This window comes from Pyricularia pennisetigena, chromosome 2 (assembly GCF_004337985.1).
Source record: "Pyricularia pennisetigena strain Br36 chromosome 2, whole genome shotgun sequence".
NCBI lineage: Eukaryota > Fungi > Ascomycota > Sordariomycetes > Magnaporthales > Pyriculariaceae > Pyricularia > Pyricularia pennisetigena.
Genome location: NC_043741.1, coordinates 4,176,900 through 4,193,968, shown reverse-complemented (window position 1 = coordinate 4,193,968; position 17,069 = coordinate 4,176,900). Strand labels below are relative to the sequence as shown.

Genomic DNA, 17,069 nt, shown 5'->3' with positions numbered 1-17,069 from the left:
CACCATGGCCGGGTCGTATTCTTACCTACCTTCTCCCTATACAGCACTTTCTGTGAATTTTTCTCCCGTGTCAGGCTTAGACTTGTCGCATTCAGTACAGCTACTGTGACGAGAGAAATATTTGGAAAGCCAAAAGCCGAGGCGCCTTGAGACTTGCCTGGATGCGTTTTCACCGACGCGGCTCTTCTGATGTGAATCTGCCTTTGTCAAATCAAATAAAACTGCTGTAGGGCTGTGGTGCGTATAGAAGATTGGGCCCTTGCTTTCCGACCCCGTGTCGAATTCCTAGCCAATGATGTATTTTGTCTGCCCTACCTTTTCTGATTGGGTAGCTATCTCAGGCCTTTTATAATTTCACTTTGTTGCCGGGGCCGAGCCCAAGCTGGTAAGCTGACGATGTGGGCTAATGCAGCTGCTCCGTAAGTAGCTTAGGTACAATATGCGAAAACTGTCCCAACAATAGAAAACCACGACGGGCCAGCTACATGGCGAGGGGGTCAAGGCTCTCATTATGAATGACATAGCCAGCGAAAAAATAGCATGGGACATGTGTCAATCCAGGTAAGGTACCTAACTTAGACCTAGACGGAGCAGAGCGAGGCGAGCTGCGACTGAGCCACCATCAGACCTTGCATGCATAATTCCTCCGGAGATGAGTTGGCATCACACCATCTTCCAACCTTCAAATAATGTACCAGATATTCCGCCTCACTCCCAAATCTGATACAACTCAACCGGAAGAGGGAAGCAGATCGGGAGAAAAAGAGATAATATCAAAACAATAAAAAGCATTCCCGAGTCTACGTTTAAGAAACAATGGCTTGTCATAGCGTGGCATTCTTAGGGTGGCATTTTGATGATATCATAACCTTTGCAATTATAATCTTTGTAAAATTGGTCACTGATCACAGTGTCTTTGGATTCCCTATATAGCAAACATCCGATTGACGTTATTGAGACCAGAACCTCTGGGTGGGCAAAATAGACTTTGTATCAACTGCTCCATATGCGAGTGACACCCTTGAACCTGCGGTCTCCTATTGGAGCCCAACGGCCAGAGGTCAAACGCCCAGCGGCGGTTGGGCAGCGAGGCTCTCATGCCGCCTGCCACAGACACAACTCTGCCACTGCAAGTCCAATGTCATTGGCGCAAGGTGACGCAGCGACCATGGATAAGTGGTGAATGCATCGAGTTCCGCAGCGCGTCACAACTGTCGTTAGTGACGCTTAGATAAATCCTGGTTGTCAAAGGGTGGCCGCATCTACTGCGATTCCAGTGACCTGGGATGTGCCAGCATTTACCAAACACGCCGGCAAGCCAGTTACTTTCAGTGCGTTGAGTCCGATACATGGGTCGTCCAGTCTATGATTAGATGGGGTTAAGCTAGGACTGCACGACCTGAACATTGTTCTTTTTCTGTAGACGATGGGCAGGTAAGTCATAGTCCTGGGCGAGAATGTATGTAGCCCATGGCAAAGCCAAAATCTCACCTTCCACTTCTCGAACTCCTCCTCCTTGCCTTTGTACTGTTTTACCAGGTCCTCGAGAACCTTTCGTAAGCCTTCAGCATTGGTCTTGAGCGCTGGGACAACATCCTTGACAGTCCTTTCCACAAGTACACCGTTGATCAGACGGAAGCACTTGCGGTCACCAGGAAGAGGTTCTAATGTCTCTAAAACAAGTCTGTCGGCAATTCTCGGGGTCAGCTACCTCCGCGAGCCATGAACAGGGAGTGCGTATAGGCCGGCAGAAGTCTTGAGGTACGGCTTGTCCTGCTCGCCATACAAACGCCTCCTAAGGCGCGTCGCAGAATTATGAGATGACAAAAACTGACTTGTGCTCCTCTGCTTCCTGTTCTACATCTCCAATTTTACGCGCTACCTGTTGAAGAGTGTCCTTGTAGGTGCTGTATTGGGCCTGAAGCTCTATAGACGGGGTCAAGCGTTAGTTGGTTTTTGGTGTCTCACGTGAGGACAAAATCGGCAATCCTGACAAACTAACCTTGCTGCTTCTTCACGGACACCTGCTGTGAAGCCATTGTCAGATCGAAATCGAGCGTATTCCTTGGTTGGTCCAGGTTCCTCAGATGTAGGTCTTTCTTTAGCTTCACGGCGAAATGAACAGTCTTGTTCAAGGTATGATGTTCAAGTGGCTGAACAAAAGAGACCGAACTTGTCACAGTGATATTTTGCCCCGCGTCTCTTCCTCAACCTTCAGCTATGGGATCCACTCTCCCGTCGCGGTCGATTGGGTGTGGGTCCTATCAAATCCAGCGCGGTCCAGTCCTTAAACATCAACCCTGAGGAAACTCATGGACCTCCAACAGCAAACGGCCAACTTTGCGCCGTCGAAACGTATAAATTTTGGGTTCGGGTTACCGATAAACGACTGAAAGATGCATCCGCATCTACACCGAGTGGACAATGCCGGTACGACTAAACCCAGTTGAACCCGCGCCAACCCTGTCGACTGACGCCAGGTTCTGCTTTGGTACTGACGGTGATGCTTTTCCAGGGTGCGAGGAGATCGTACATGCCTTTGAGGAATGCCATGCTCGGGGCTTCCTGTGGAAATCTATGGGCATGTGTAACGATCTAAAAAGATCCCTCACCGAATGCCTTAAGGCGGAGAGAGCGAAACATCAACTCGAGAACCGCAGCAACAACAACGACAAGATGAAGCAGGTCAGGGCGAAGTGGAAGGAGATTGACGAAAATTCTTGACGGTTTACGGACGATAAAAAAAAAAATCTCAACGAGCTGGTCGAAACGTTACGAGCAACAACAAAACCAACGGTCCTGAATGGAGACTACCAAGATGGACGAAAACAGTTCAAATAAGGGGAGGTCATTCTGTAATTTTACATGTGTATTATACGCTGATGCGAGACTGTCCCTGATCTTCACAATGAACCCACGAAATCGACCCAGGTTATGAAGAACAAAATCTTTCGCGTCCCCTCTACCCGCTAGATCTTCCTCACCCAACAAAGCCTTTCCCTTGCCATCGTGAGTCGGTATTCGATCGTCATCTATGCACCCCGACGAGCGGCATTCCCGAAAGTGAGCGCACCAAACGTCGAGAGCAAACTGAGAGCAATGGGCACAGGCTTCTGCAGGCGAATGGCCCGGGGGATGGAAGCGCCTCCGAGAATGACTGAGGCAAGAAGGCACAGCTCGACGCCGTAGGGCTGGTTGTTCTGAATCCTGTAACCACCGAGGGCGTCTGAACCGAGTCATGAGGCTGATTAGCTTGCGAGCCGCCATGATATAGAGTCAGTAGCACAACATGACGTCTCTAGACTCACATAGGAACCCGACCGAGCATCCGGCGATTACAGACGGGAGTGATCCTGTGCGCGCGTAGCCGGCGATGCCGCCAGCTGCAGTGAGGCCAGAGAGGCCATATGCTGTGAGCTCGAGACCCTGCGAACACGGATGTTAGACGTGCGAATGAATGTTTCGCGGATTTGCATGAATGACAAAAGCGAGCTTATCTCCCGTACCATTACTAGTTTTTGTTGTGCTTTGTCCGTTGAAGCGAAACTATGTCAGTGTTTGCCGAGACTCCGCATAGTAACTCGGAGTAGACTTGGTCAGACCACACTGATCGTCCGGGGCCCTGACAAATTCATGCCATTGTCGCTGCTTCATCCTGGAGGTGGAAGCTCCACACAAGCTAAGGTACGTACCAAAAGGCACTTGGCTAATTGCTTAGATAAGGCAATGCAAGGTGCAGGGGAGCCGTCGCTTGTGCTATTGATTGCCTGTCCAGCACGTCATTTAAATTTTACATAGTAATTATCGGCCAAAGCCTACGCAAGCAGCCGGTCGCACCCCCGCTTTGCCGACACTAAACTTTGATCAGGCGACAATGGAGCTAAATTGAAGCTCGCGACTTTACCACATATCAGAAATAGAGCTTCATCAACACTGCGGAACTATGTCCTGTATCTGCGTTCGTTTTGACTTTGCTTCGGCAATGCAAGTACGGAAATACAGCAATTGACGATTAACCGACGAATTGGAGTGGGGGGTGTTGGGCTATGCACCCAGAGCTCAGCCACAGAGCAAAGCCGCTTAGAAAAGCCCAGTGGTCAGCCGTAAAAAACGCCTACTTCTCACCTGAGAGGTGGCAGTCAAGGTCGCTCAGGTGGGAACGTATTGGTTCTGTCGCTGGAGGGGCTGTAACCCACCCAACCGCCACAGCCCTGCAACTACGCCGCGGTCTTGGGAGCACATACCTAGTAGAAGGAATTGGGGTCCAAAAGCCCCGTCACCTCGTGTGGAAGACCACCGTATCTTCTCTCCTTCGCTCCCTGGTTTCTCTATTGGTCTCAACTCTTGACAAAGATTGAGATCAGATAGCTCTGCCTCGCCCGCCCTTGTACGTGGTTGAAAGTACGTCCATGAATCCCGACTTGCCCGACTATGTCTGGCTCTGGCACGAGCCAACGAAGCAATTGAAGTGGACCTAGGACAAATATAGAACACGAAAGACACTTAATTCAATTACTAACTATTACACTTCGCAAGGTTCTTTTGAACAGGACCGCAACTCAGCAACTACGGATACAATCGTTTGGTGCGGGGGAAGTCTGACTAGACTAGATATGTCAACTCTAGAGAATCAAGACCTCCCCCCTCCCCCAATTAATCGAGCAATCAGTACAGTGTAAGCCAAACGCACAATGGGTGCCGGCTACTCACCTAACAGAGACTTACTATATAGTATTGCAGCTTGTGCTTGGAAGCTGGGGACTCTGCCGCAGCCAGTACGCGCCACCCCACTCCCTTGTACCTGACTTTCACGTCAACCCCAGTCCGGCCCACTGCCGATAAGCGCTGTGCACCTCCTCGGTTTGAGGCCCCCAAACAATACCGCCCAGCCCTGCAGCCATCGACTTGGGTAAAAGAAAGGTAGCCAGCCCAGTGACTTGGGCCAAATGCAATGCCTGCGCCGTTATGGGTACAACAAATAATCGTGACAGAGACCCTGTCATCCTTAGCTTAGCTGCGGGCGCATGCAATGCCACCCTCGATATCCTTTTGCGCCCATCTTCAATCTGATCTTCTTCCATCCCAAACCTATTACCGCTGTTTCATCAAGCTTTGCATTGTGATCGAACAATTCCACTAATCATTCTGCATTCCCACCGCGATCATTCCCGCTGCTAATCCCAGCTGTCTCATCGAGTAAGAAAGAGAGGGAAAAAAAAAGTAAACATCGGACTGATTTTGTGGCTAGCGACACAGCCCTGCGACAGACTAAACGACCAGCAAGCGCATTCAGCAGCCACCGAGCTTCTGCGCGACAACTGCGAGCCACTCCGCACCTCTTTCATTCCATTTCCCCAAAGGTTGAGCCCAGCGACGGGAACATGTGCTCGGCCTAGGAAGGAAGGCAACGGACCTTTTGACGACAGGTTCAATCCGGTTGGCCGCTCTCGATCCACCTTCATTCGTCCATATTAAACACCGTCGGCGCGCCACCTGCTCTGATCTTGCGCCGCACGCATTACTTCTTTGGAGATGACGTCCACCTTTACTGTTATCCCGTCTCAGCACCTCAACGGTGGTCGACTGGGTATGCCTGACCAACGACCCGTTACCACCCAGGGAGCCCGCCCCGGGACCTCATCGCCGGCCGCAACCTTAAACCATCTCTCCCCCTCTGCCCACTGCGGCATCCGCTCAACGCCTCCTACATTTCAGGGCACGAACACATCGACTGGGTCTACGCCCGACAGTATTCAGTACCAGGCAAGCGACTTTAGTCACAGTGACGTCGGCGACGATTTCTTGGGCGTTAACTTTGGCGACGCCCACGGCGGGGTACCGTCCTTCCTCGGAGGGAGTCTCCACTCGTCTCTTTACGACTTTGCTTTTGATCAGTCCCTTACAGAGAACACATTCAACCCTCCCCTCGTGTCATCTCTCTCGTCAACCAGCCAAACCTATCCCTTGAGCCCGGATCCTTCGTTACATACCGTGTCGCCTCCTGTTCAAAGGAGGTTGTCGGGGGATGTCCTGTTGCCAAAATCGGCTGTAATGCTCCCCCAGTCGCAATTCACACCGGACACCAGCGACAGCATTCCTTCCAGCGACGACGGAATAGCGCCAACCATGTCTCACATGTCGGCGCAAAGCCCACGGGTAACCGTATCCATGTGGGGAAGGGACGACAATGCCGACGAAGGTACTATGGATGCAAAGCTCATGGGCTTCGCCGCTCCGCTGGATGCGAACTCAGGGTTAGGTGCTGTCAATTTACCCTTAGCAACGCATTTCGAGGTCTCCCGCGATGGGGGAGGCAAATGGATGCCAGACACTGCCACAGGTCAGGGCGGACTGAACCCCTGTAGTCGTTCTGCAGCTCAGACCCCCAGCCCGAATGATCTGGCAGCGGCTCGCGAGGTCCAAGATAAAAACAGCGTCGTCGACAACTGGCTATCGGCTACTGCAGAAACATCATCCGGGTCGGATGGCGAGGGAAGGCCCGAGTCGCTTTACGGTGTGGGCGTTCCCGATCGTGAAATCGGTCTTGGAAGTGACACTAGGAATGCGACCAAGGCAGGTCAGACCTATTTCCGCGAAGATGCGTCGGGGCCGATGACACAGGACGACGTGCAGATTTTGCTCAGTAGTCGGGTTTGGGGCGACTCACCGACTGTTCTGCCGATAGTGGCGGGAGCAACCACTCCCACCCAACCGAAAACTGCAACAGAGGCTGTGGCCAAGTTTGAGGCCGCGTGCCGAGACAATGACTCCATTGTTTCGAGAGCAGCAACCTGGGGCACCCGGCGTCGGAGCCTACCGAGTATTGTAGACATGGAGGGTATTGTTAGTGGCAGCTGGGTTAAGAAGCTCTCAATCAGCCACGCCGAACCCAAAAAGCCTAACAACTTCCTGGATGAGCTATTTAAAGTGGTGCGCAGACGACCAAGCGCCTCGGGGTTGGCTAACCTCAAGCGTTCTTTCACCGGTCAGGGTGATGATGATGCGGTAAGCCCGGCAATCGAGAGGCGGGAGAGCGGTGACAGGCTCGCGCCCCCATCTCGCTCTCCTAGCTGGGGTAAGAGGCCTGTGCCGAGCATTAACACTGCTCTCGTGGAAATGGGAAACAACTTTGCCGCCATAGGGACCGCTCATGCTCGGAGTGGATCCATCAGCTCAACCACACCAGTTGTCTCTCCGAAGAGTCCGTTTGGACTCAAAGTTAATACATTCCGTCGCCGTGCCAAGTCCGACCTCCCTGCCAGGCCAAAAGGCAGCAGCTCGGTCTCCAACATTGCAGGCATGTGGATGAAGGCAGGAGGTCCCCCGGTGGCCAATCTAGCCAACACAGTGGGCGTCACGGATCACGAAGACGACGACGAAGATGAAGATGATCAGGATGATGGTGAGATGAGTTCGGATGGCACAAAGTTGATAGATGATGTTGCCCCAAACCTTGCTGGATTTTCGGAACACATACTCAAGTTAAATCCCATGCTCGCTGAGCAAAACAACTATCTGGTGGAACGCATAGCATATCAGCAGATTGCGCGGTACAAGAGTCTTTTGACTCATAAAGTCAAGCATATGGGTAGCGTACAGGACAGAAACTGCCCGTGTGGTAAGCTTTGTATCGCCCTGGGTGGTTCTGCTGTCCCACTTGAGAACAAAGGAGCACATGACCCTTGGTCTGCCAGGATCCACGGCTCCGATGAAGACTTATCGACACCACTGGAAGGCGCCATTGGGCAGGACAGCTTCCCTCGCGATATACCGATGCCACCAACCCAGACGCTGCCCGCCGAATTTGAATGCCAATTATGCTTTCAGTGCAAGAAGTTCCAGAAGCCTTCGGACTGGACGAAGCATGTGCACGAGGATGTCCAGCCATTTACTTGTACTTGGGATAGGTGCAGGGAGCCCAAGATCTTCAAGCGGAAGGCGGATTGGGTCCGACACGAGAATGAGGGCCACCGACACCTGGAATGGTGGACCTGTGACGTTGCCGATTGTCGACACACATGCTATCGCCGTGATAACTTTTTACAACACCTCGTTCGCGAGCACAAGTTCCAGGAGCCGAAGGTCAAGACCAAGGCTGCCATCAAGCGTGCGGGGGGATTGGATCGCACATGGCAAAAAGTTGAAAGTTGTCATGCGGAAACCCGAGCACGGCCACAAGATGAGCCATGCCGGTTCTGTGGAAAGACTTTTCCGACATGGAAGAAGCTTACTGTGCATCTCGCCAAACACATGGAGCAGATAAGCCTCCCTATTCTGAGGCTTGTTGCTCGTAAACATTTGGATGCCGATACAATCGTTAGTCCGGTCCAGGAACCACCACAACGGCCTTTTGCTGCCATCTCTCCTGCGCACGATCAACCACAGACTCATCTGCACGCCCAAAGAGGTTTGCCTCAACAGCCTACCCACCTGCAAATGCCAGGGCACCAAAGGCACAGTCCAATCACTTATTCAGTTCAGCAACCTCAGTTCCCTTATAGTGTAACGTCTCCTGATACCGGGGGGCCCTTTGTCAGTCCCCAATTCCACCACACTCCAGCCCCAAGCTTCAATCACGGTTTAAGCAGCCTACAATCCCTAGATACGACAGGTGTGTTGGGCATGCCGAACGTCAGCCCAAGCTCTGCGTACCAGACGCCCCATCAGACAGGCTTTCTTGACCTGCCAGTTTCGGCCAACTCTTTTGGCGGGTTGACTACACCTCAGCGGCCGTTTGGTCTCTCCGTTACTACGAACGGCCTAGAGCCTTTTCCCCAGATGGCAATCAGCTCCGCGCCGCTTCACGACAGCACCACGGCCTTGAACTTTGATTGTGGCTTGATGAGCGCCGGAGCTGGCATGGGCGGCCAATTTCAAGGACGGACCTCTCCATACCCTCAAAGTGCAGACCGTCAGCAAGCGGGCGGAGGCAGTTTTTACCAGTAAAAATAAAATTACAGCAGGCTTTGGTAACGACAGAACACTTTGGTGCCTGTCCTCTTCCGTGCCTCTTTTCACATGTTTTGCCGCGATCTTAATAGCTCAGATACCCATTTCTTTTGAAATTTGGTCCTATTCTTGGGGGTGGGAATTTTTTTTTTCTTCTCTTTTAGTATGGCGTTCGTCTCCAGGGTATACGGCTATGAGTATCGAAGTTAAGGCGTTTGTGTTGTGTTGATGCGATCTAGTTCACTGCGTTGTTAATGGATCGGCGAGTGGAGGAAAGTAATGCATCCATCCATCATGGGAGGCGGGCGTATGGGACAAGAAGCCAGGATTTTTTTTCTTTTGTTATTATGTTGGTTATTATTTTGGAAGCGGCGATTCATCGTTTGGTTTTCGTGACGTAACTGTGAACTCATAAACAAACAGAATATAGCTATAGAAAGTCAACGGTTTTTGGCGTTGTCTCATAAGTTGACGTGTCAAGCATTTAGCTTGTTGATAGAGTTTTTTCTTTGCTGGGGCAGTTGCGGATCTACTTCCGAGTCATTCGCAAATGAGGAGGGAGCATGGAGGCTTTACAGCGATGGCCCGTGCCTGTGATGACTTTGGTAACCCGGAAGCTCGTCATGTCATGTTCATGCGAATCCCGCATCCTCCGATCGTTTACCAGAAGAAGAAAAGGGGTAGGAGGCCCATCTATACCCCGTAAAAGAGAAGATTGGATGGAAGACCTAAACGGCATAGACGTTGGGCTCAAGGCACGTAGCAGATCCAAGGGATGATGCGAGGCTCGTCGCGATGCGACGGTGATTTCTGCCTTGCATATCCTGGATGCAAGCCCGGTTGTTGTAGGCAAACATGGCTGGAGGGTTGGTGCTTGGAGACATTTGATGTCATCCTAACCGTGGACGTCAAAAAGACAAACCAGCCCATGTTTGTTCGACCATGTAATCAGAGGGCTAAGTCCATCAAGCAAGCCTCAGGTGCACTACATTAGTTAGTAAAGTTACTTGTACAAGTTGTTCTACTGTGATATCAGCCGACACGCGAAATCCTTTCAGAATTCATCCATCTAGCGTGGTGCTAAAAGAATCAAGACGAACAAATACAGTCAATAATCTCAAGAGCTGGACCCCTGCAAATATCGAGCGGGCCACTAATACTGTACTACGTACGTATTAAATTACTGTACAATACGTACCACGTAGTAGTTTATGCTTTTTGTGGCTGGATAAACATTGGCCAACCATGTGTACGGAGCAGACGGACTGCAGATCAAGGCTGCCAAGTTGTGGGCGTGTGCTAGCGAAACAATCGACTGCCACGATTGCGCAAAGACATATGTCCCTCCAAAGGAGATGCTCTATTGCTGTACTGTACTGTACACTTTTTTTTTTTTTTTTTTTTTTTTTTTTTTTCCCTCTCTCGCTTCTGTTCCATGGAAATTTGAATACTTGGAATGGGACGACTTGAAATTGGATCGATCTTGCATATCGCTTCTTCAGAAATCTGGGTCCAGACGGGGCTTTTTATTCACAATCCGTTCACTCAGCTTCCAGAACAATTGAAATGTGCTCCTGAGATGGAGCGTCGCAGAGCCTCCTTCCAATCAGAGACATGATAAGAGCGCCGGTCAAGTCTCAGCAACCCCCTCAGAAGTGTTTCGGACGCTGATAATCCCTGCCTGTCAAGGGCCATTTTACCTACTTTTATGCTCGGGTGGGGTCCGCCTGTGCCTGTTCATCGGGGTTGGCGGGTTCGTGACTGGTGGGGTCCGGCGCGTACCCCTGACGCCAGTGAGAAGACGGCGTCCAATTGTCGTCAGCGCCGCTCCACACGCAAGCTTTGTTTGAGCCGCCCGCCCCCAGTCGACCCAACGTCAAAGGACAAAAAGATGCCCGACCTTGAATGGTGGGTGTGTGTATCTCTGTCTGCCTCCATGCGACCGCAATGTCACCGCAATCCACCGACTTGACTTTCTGGCGAGGGTATCGGGCATTCCTGATCCGAATCTTGTGGCCTTGGTCTGGGTATATCCCAACAAGACTGGGTTCGCATTGTGGTAAGTCGGTCTGGTGGAATGCGAGGCACTCACTAATCTGGTACAATACGTGAAGTGGTAATTAACTGTTCATTATACTTACGGCGTGGGCCATCATTGGGTACCCCTTCTTCGACCGTCGATCAGAGCTAGTCTCTAGCTCTCTCTTCACTCCCCCCTGTCTCAGTGTCTCCCTCATCGTCCTCTCTCTTTCTTCTCTTCCTCTACCTTGCCGCTCACGCCTTTGAGTCCTTACTGGACAACCCTTTCCTTGGCCTTCTCCTCCAGTCGTTAATAGATCTAGACCTAGCACATATTCATTCGTTTCATCTATCTGCTGCTGACATCTTTGTGTTGGTGGCTGCAACCCTAGACAAGCCAGTCCGTTTTCCGGTACTCGCTTGCTGGTTGCATTCTTGGCGCGTCGCTCACAATCACTCCCTGTCTTCTTTTTATCCTACGACCTCTTCGCACCCTTGTCATCCATCTTGCTCGTCCCTCTCTTTTCTCCTTCTCACCACCGTCCCGACAGTGAGGGTGTTAACAAGACATCTTGACATTGACTATTTTCTCGGGTGGTGGTTGAGAAACCCATTCCAAGAGGCGACGCAATCTTTGGTCAAAGGGCAGTTTATCTGCCCTTTTTTTTTTTCATTCTTTCCAGGTTGATCCTCGGCCCGTATTATTCTATTCTAAACAGTTGATTGTTCATTGATCTTTTTTGCCATTTTGGCCCTTTGTTTCTCTTCATTGTTTGGTTATTGTTTTTTTTTCTGCCCGTGGCCGATTAGTACCGAGTCAACCATATATTTGAAGCACTTGTTTTTATTTGTTTTACATTTGGAACTCGACCGGATCGATCTCATGACCAGCAACGCATAACATTTCAGATAAACCATATCCCTTCTTTGGAGAACGCAAACAAAAACAACAACAAAAATCGAATAGACCTCTTAACGCATATCTGGCAGTTCAGCCATTCGACCCGGCAGTTACGAAACCTTGATATCGATATGGCGCGATACGGTGGAGGAAAAGAGCCATGGTATCGGCTCGCCGCCGGTGCCTTTGGTATTATGGCATTGGCACTGCAAGGCGTTGCGGCCGAGGACATTCTCAAAACTAGCGGCTTCAGCAACTGCGGGACCACCCCTAGTGTGGAGGTCAAGAAGATGGAAATCACTTACAACGCCTCGAACAAGACTGTCGTCTTCGACATAAGCGGGACAAGCAGCAGAGTACAGAACGTAACGGCCTCTCTCGAAGTGACGGCATACGGCCAGAGCGTCTTCTCCAACAAGTTCAACCCTTGCTCTGCCATCACTTTCGTATCCCAGCTGTGTCCAGGTATGTTGCTCCAGAGGGCTGGCGTATTATGTGTTTGTATTGTTAGGTATGTTGGGACGACTGCTGACTGAAATATTATGTTGCTCTTCTTCTAGTCCCTGCCGGCACCTTCTCGGCACGAGGCCAGCAAGTTATTCCAGCTCAGTTTGCCGATGCCGTTCCCGCGATTGCTTTCCAGATCCCCGACATCGCCGCCCTCGCCACTCTCGAACTCAAGGCCCTGGACTCGGAACGGAATGTGGCGTGCATCAGGTCCCAAGTGTCAAACGGCAAGACGGCCAATGTTCCGGCGGTTTCGTATGTCGCCGCCAGCGTCGCCGGTGCGGCTCTTGTCATGACTGGAGTCTCGGCTATGGGTGCCGCAGTTGCAGGTGGAGGTGGTGCCGCAGCCGGCGGAAGTGCGGCCGGGTTCGGGACTGTCAGTCCCAGCTTCACCGAGGTGTTTGGGTGGTTCCAAGGTCTGGCCATGGATGGCATGCTCTCGGTTGCCTACCCACAGGTGTATAGGAGCTTTTCCAAAAACTTTGCCTTCTCGACCGGTCTCGTCCCCTGGACCCAACTCCAGGTTGCCATCGACGACTTTCGCGGCAGGACCGGCGGCAACCTTACCGCCGACAGCGTCGCAGCTCTGCGCAACACCACTCTGGTCTTCGATGACGGCTCAATCCAGGCCCCGCAGAGCAACGTAGTCAAGGTAAAGCGAGCGTTTGATGACCTGGTTATGCTCGCGGCCAGGCAGATTGAGACGAGCATTAACACCACCGCCCCAGCATCGGGCGGAGAAAACTCTGGCATGCCCGAAAACCTGCGCACGACCGTCACTGGAATCCAGGCCTACGTCAACCAGCTGTCTATTCCTTCTGCGAACACTTTCATGACGGTTCTTCTGATCGTAGCCATTGCCATTGTTGCCATCGCCGTCGGCATTCTGCTGTTCAAGCTAATACTTGAGTTCTGGGCCCTCTTTGGAAACTTCCCCAAGTCCCTGATTGGGTTTCGCGAGCACTACTGGGGTTCGATTGCGCGCGCCATCACTTCGCTCATCCTGCTGCTCTACGGCGTCTGGGTACTGTACTGCATATTTCAGTTCACACATGGAGATTCCTGGGCCGCCAAGACGCTTGCTGGAGTGACACTGACACTATTCACTGGCGTCCTGCTTTTCTTCTCTTTCAAGATCTGGTACACTGCTCGCCAGCTCAAGCAGGCAGAGGGTAGCGCAAGCGGACTTTACGACCAGAAGAGCATTTGGGTCAAGTACAGCATGTTCTATGAGTCGTACAAGAAGGACTACTGGTGGCTGTTTGTTCCGACAATCGTCTACCTTTTCGCAAAGGGTGTCTGCATCGCTGCGGGTGATGGACATGGAAGGGTCCAGACCATCTCCCTGCTCTGTATCGAGGCTCTCATGCTTGTCCTGCTCATCTGGAACCGACCATACGAGCGAAAATCTGGCAACGTCATCAACGTCATCATCGCCGTCGTCCGCGTCCTCTCGGTCGTGGTTATCCTGGTCTTTGTCCAGGAGTTTGGTGTAAAGCAGACGACTCAGACGGTGGCTGGCGTCGTCCTCATTGTCCTCCAATCTACTTTGACCGGTGTTTTGGCAATTCTCATTGCTTGGAATGCCATCATTGCCTGCTGCAAGGCTAACCCGCATCGTAAGCGGAGAAAGGAGCTCGGTAAGTAAAGTCATGAAAATACACTCCCTTGTAACGCACTTTTTTTTTATTTTTATTTTTATTTTTTTTTACAAAGATTTGATCTGAGTTTGCTAACTTGAGCTTGCAGAGAAAATGCGCGATGCCGACACACTCACGCCCCTTGACGCACGCAACTCCCTTCTCCTGGATCGACCCAAGACAGAAGGCAAGGATTCATCTGCCACATTTGCCGTTGCCAACACGGCCTTGGACGAAAAGTCGGCACTTTCACCGCCACGCGCCGTGCCAGATAGGCACCTCAGCCCTGGGCCTCGAAGCCCGTACCCCAGTGAGAGGCAACCTGCGGGCGCCGGAGACACATTCAGGTCCGACACGTTTAGGCCTCTCACGCCGCAGTCCCAGTATGACGACAAGGATAATCTCCTGGCGGGAGCCGCACCGATAGCGACAGCAGACAGCAGGCAGCCGACATTGCCCGCTCTTGGTGGTGGCTACGGCGCCCCTCGGCCGACGAACAACTACAACCCGAGCAACTACGTGCCGCCGGGCTACGGCGGTGGCGGCTATGGAGGCGGCTACAACCAGGGTCCTGACTATAACAACAACGGCTATGGCTATGGACCACGCGGTGGCTACTAGGTGTGCGCCGGGACTGGTGCATGGGATTGGACCGAAACCATGTTGAGGCTTTCTTTTTTTTTTTCTTTGTCTCTTGGTATTTTGTATGATGCCATCTTTCCAACAGCGAGCATTCATTGTTGAATATGGTGTGTGTATTTTTAGCCATTCGTTCATTACGTACAAACATACCCCTCACGACGAGAGAACCTATTTACTTGAACTACATATATACCTAAGCAATTTCTTTTTACTATAAAACAAAAAAATGACACTGCTTCCTGGTTCGCCCGAGGCGCTATCAATGTGAAGTCTGGGCTCAGATCTTTGTTTACCCTGATTCGTGGACGGACGTCAGGAGACATCTGTTTCTGTGCTAGGCAGTTAGTTGTTGATGGTGGAAATTTGCGATGTTACTTACCACATACAGTATGAACTGAACAAGGTATGCGGGGTCGCGACTCGCCATATCCCACTTGAACAATCAACATAAAAATCGATCCTTCTTCGTTCCTTCCTTGCATCAATAAGATTCTCGCTCCCCAAACGACTGTTAATCTTAACGGCGTGCTGAACGTTTAGAGCCTGCGACTCTGTCTATCAAGTCTTCTCACTGCGCTGAGGCCTATTGCCTAGGCACCAAGGAAGGGTTGCTGTGTAATAGTGGACGCAGGCAGATTGCATATCCCAGCACCAAAGACACCAAAATAGGCAGAGTACGCCGCCGTCCATCTGTAAATCTCTCAACGTCAGTCTGCCTTGTCAGGAGCCATCGACTGTCGCGAAGTCAATCTTGCTGCGTTCCCTTTTTTTCTTCCCCCCCATTTTTTTTCTCCCTGGGCTGCGATGAGTGAGCTACAGAAAAAATGGGCAAAGGCGCGTGTTGATCCAATGGCATCAACACCGCACTTCGACGAGGCCAATGAACAAAATGCCCCTACCTATCATATACAGCAGCAGCCCAAAGATCATCTCGAAGAGACTGGCAATGTACCAGAGTTGCTAGACTTTCCCGAGGACGATTCATCCTCTGCGTCCTCTGCCTCGTCGACAGGGACCATCGTGCCGTCTGTACAGCAAAATCTCTTTGCCAGGCCACAAGGGTTCGAATCATCCATTACTGCATCCCCCCTGGCTCAAAGCTGCTGTGAACCATCCTGCTGATCATTAGAGTCATTCCGACGTGGTCGTAGGGTGTCTAGAGGTCGCACATTGGAACCCGTTCCATGGACGACGTACTTTGAGCGAGAGCTTTTTCTTGACGTCGGGGCAGAGGGCTCCGAGGCGACCAACACCTTTCACGCCTACCTCACCTCGCCCGTCGGGAAAGGGCCCCTCTTCGTCACACACCACGGCGCCGGCTCCTCTGGTCTCAGCTTCGCCGTCGTTGGTGCTGAGATAAGGAAGCTCAACCCATCGGCAGGCATCCTATCTCTCGATGCACGTGGCCATGGATCAACGACCACGTCTTCACCCGACCTGGATCTGACCCTTGAGACGCTGGCCGCCGATCTGTTGGGCGTCATACATGCGACCAAGGACAAGATGGGCTGGCAGGTCCTCCCGCCCATGGTGCTAGTAGGCCACTCGCTCGGCGGCGCGGTCGTCACGCACCTCGCGGGTCTCCGGCGGCTGGATGACTCGGTCCTCCTCGGCTATGCGGTCCTCGACGTGGTGGAGGGATCGGCCATGGATGCGTTGCAGAGCATGCAGACATACCTCTCCACCCGCCCTACCGGCTTCGCTTCTGTCCCAGCCGCCATCGACTGGCACGTGCGTTCACGGACGATTCGCAACTCCATCTCGGCCCGCACCAGCGTGCCGGCCCTCCTGACATACTGCGCCCAGGAGGAGGCCGACGGGGAAGGCGGCAACGCCAGGCCTTGGAGGTGGCGGACGGACCTGGCGGCCACGCAGCCCTTCTGGGAGGGCTGGTTCGTCGGCCTGAGCAAGAAGTTCCTCACTGGTCGCGGAGGCAAGATGCTGCTGCTGGCCGGGACGGACCGTCTGGACACGGAGTTGACGATAGGGCAGATGCAAGGTGAGACTTTGTCCAAGCTAGCTGCTGGTGGAGAATCCCAGCAGCACAACAGAATAACACAACAAACAGAGACTGACTGACCTTGGACGCAGGCAAATACGCCTTACAGGTGTTTCCAGAAGCCGGCCATTTCATCCACGAGGACCTTCCCGAGAAGACGGCCATTGCGCTGGTTGACTTTCACCGTCGCAACGATCGAAGTGCCCTGGTGCTCCCGCCAAAGGTTGCGGATCTGATAGCGCAAGGAAAGAGGGTATAGAACTAGCCTAGATGGGTCTAAATCTCGGTGCTCTTCAGGCATACGGATTCAAGGTACAGAAACAGCGGAGACCAAGACAAGAGTTAGACTAGATATACAGGAACATCGGACCTGGGCAAGACGCCATTTAAACTCCTAAATCGTCCTGATATG

The 17,069-nt window shown here is 52.1% G+C and overlaps 6 protein-coding genes across 6 annotated transcripts; 4 read left to right on the top strand and 2 right to left on the bottom strand.

Annotated features, from left to right (window-relative positions):
* Nucleotides 1-1,384: 1,384 nt before the first annotated feature.
* On the bottom strand, nucleotides 1,385-2,039 carry PpBr36_01168 (uncharacterized protein; the record flags this gene model as incomplete). The annotated part of the gene is made up of 4 exons (XM_029888356.1): nucleotides 1,385-1,417; nucleotides 1,492-1,684; nucleotides 1,836-1,926; nucleotides 2,003-2,039. The coding sequence occupies 4 exons, from the start codon at nucleotides 2,037-2,039 to the stop codon at nucleotides 1,385-1,387; spliced, it is 354 nt and encodes a 117-aa protein (XP_029751177.1).
* Nucleotides 2,040-2,396: 357 nt separating this feature from the next.
* Nucleotides 2,397-2,724, top strand: PpBr36_01167 (uncharacterized protein; the record flags this gene model as incomplete). The annotated part of the gene is made up of 2 exons (XM_029888355.1): nucleotides 2,397-2,430; nucleotides 2,516-2,724. 2 exons carry the CDS (start codon nucleotides 2,397-2,399, stop codon nucleotides 2,722-2,724), a joined length of 243 nt encoding a protein of 80 aa, XP_029751184.1.
* A 308-nt stretch (nucleotides 2,725-3,032) lies between these two features.
* PpBr36_01166 (uncharacterized protein) lies at nucleotides 3,033-3,509 on the bottom strand (the record flags this gene model as incomplete). The annotated part of the gene is made up of 3 exons (XM_029888354.1): nucleotides 3,033-3,226; nucleotides 3,309-3,426; nucleotides 3,507-3,509. The coding sequence occupies 3 exons, from the start codon at nucleotides 3,507-3,509 to the stop codon at nucleotides 3,033-3,035; spliced, it is 315 nt and encodes a 104-aa protein (XP_029751183.1).
* Nucleotides 3,510-5,532: 2,023 nt separating this feature from the next.
* Nucleotides 5,533-8,946, top strand: PpBr36_01165 (uncharacterized protein; the record flags this gene model as incomplete). Its single annotated transcript, XM_029888353.1, has 1 exon — nucleotides 5,533-8,946. The coding sequence occupies one exon, from the start codon at nucleotides 5,533-5,535 to the stop codon at nucleotides 8,944-8,946; it is 3,414 nt and encodes a 1,137-aa protein (XP_029751186.1).
* Nucleotides 8,947-12,000: 3,054 nt separating this feature from the next.
* On the top strand, nucleotides 12,001-14,637 carry PpBr36_01164 (uncharacterized protein; the record flags this gene model as incomplete). The annotated part of the gene is made up of 3 exons (XM_029888352.1): nucleotides 12,001-12,334; nucleotides 12,430-14,016; nucleotides 14,126-14,637. The coding sequence occupies 3 exons, from the start codon at nucleotides 12,001-12,003 to the stop codon at nucleotides 14,635-14,637; spliced, it is 2,433 nt and encodes an 810-aa protein (XP_029751185.1).
* Nucleotides 14,638-15,462: 825 nt separating this feature from the next.
* PpBr36_01163 (uncharacterized protein) lies at nucleotides 15,463-16,916 on the top strand (the record flags this gene model as incomplete). The annotated part of the gene is made up of 3 exons (XM_029888351.1): nucleotides 15,463-15,719; nucleotides 15,810-16,657; nucleotides 16,750-16,916. 3 exons carry the CDS (start codon nucleotides 15,463-15,465, stop codon nucleotides 16,914-16,916), a joined length of 1,272 nt encoding a protein of 423 aa, XP_029751180.1.
* Between the last annotated feature and the right edge of the window lie 153 nt (nucleotides 16,917-17,069).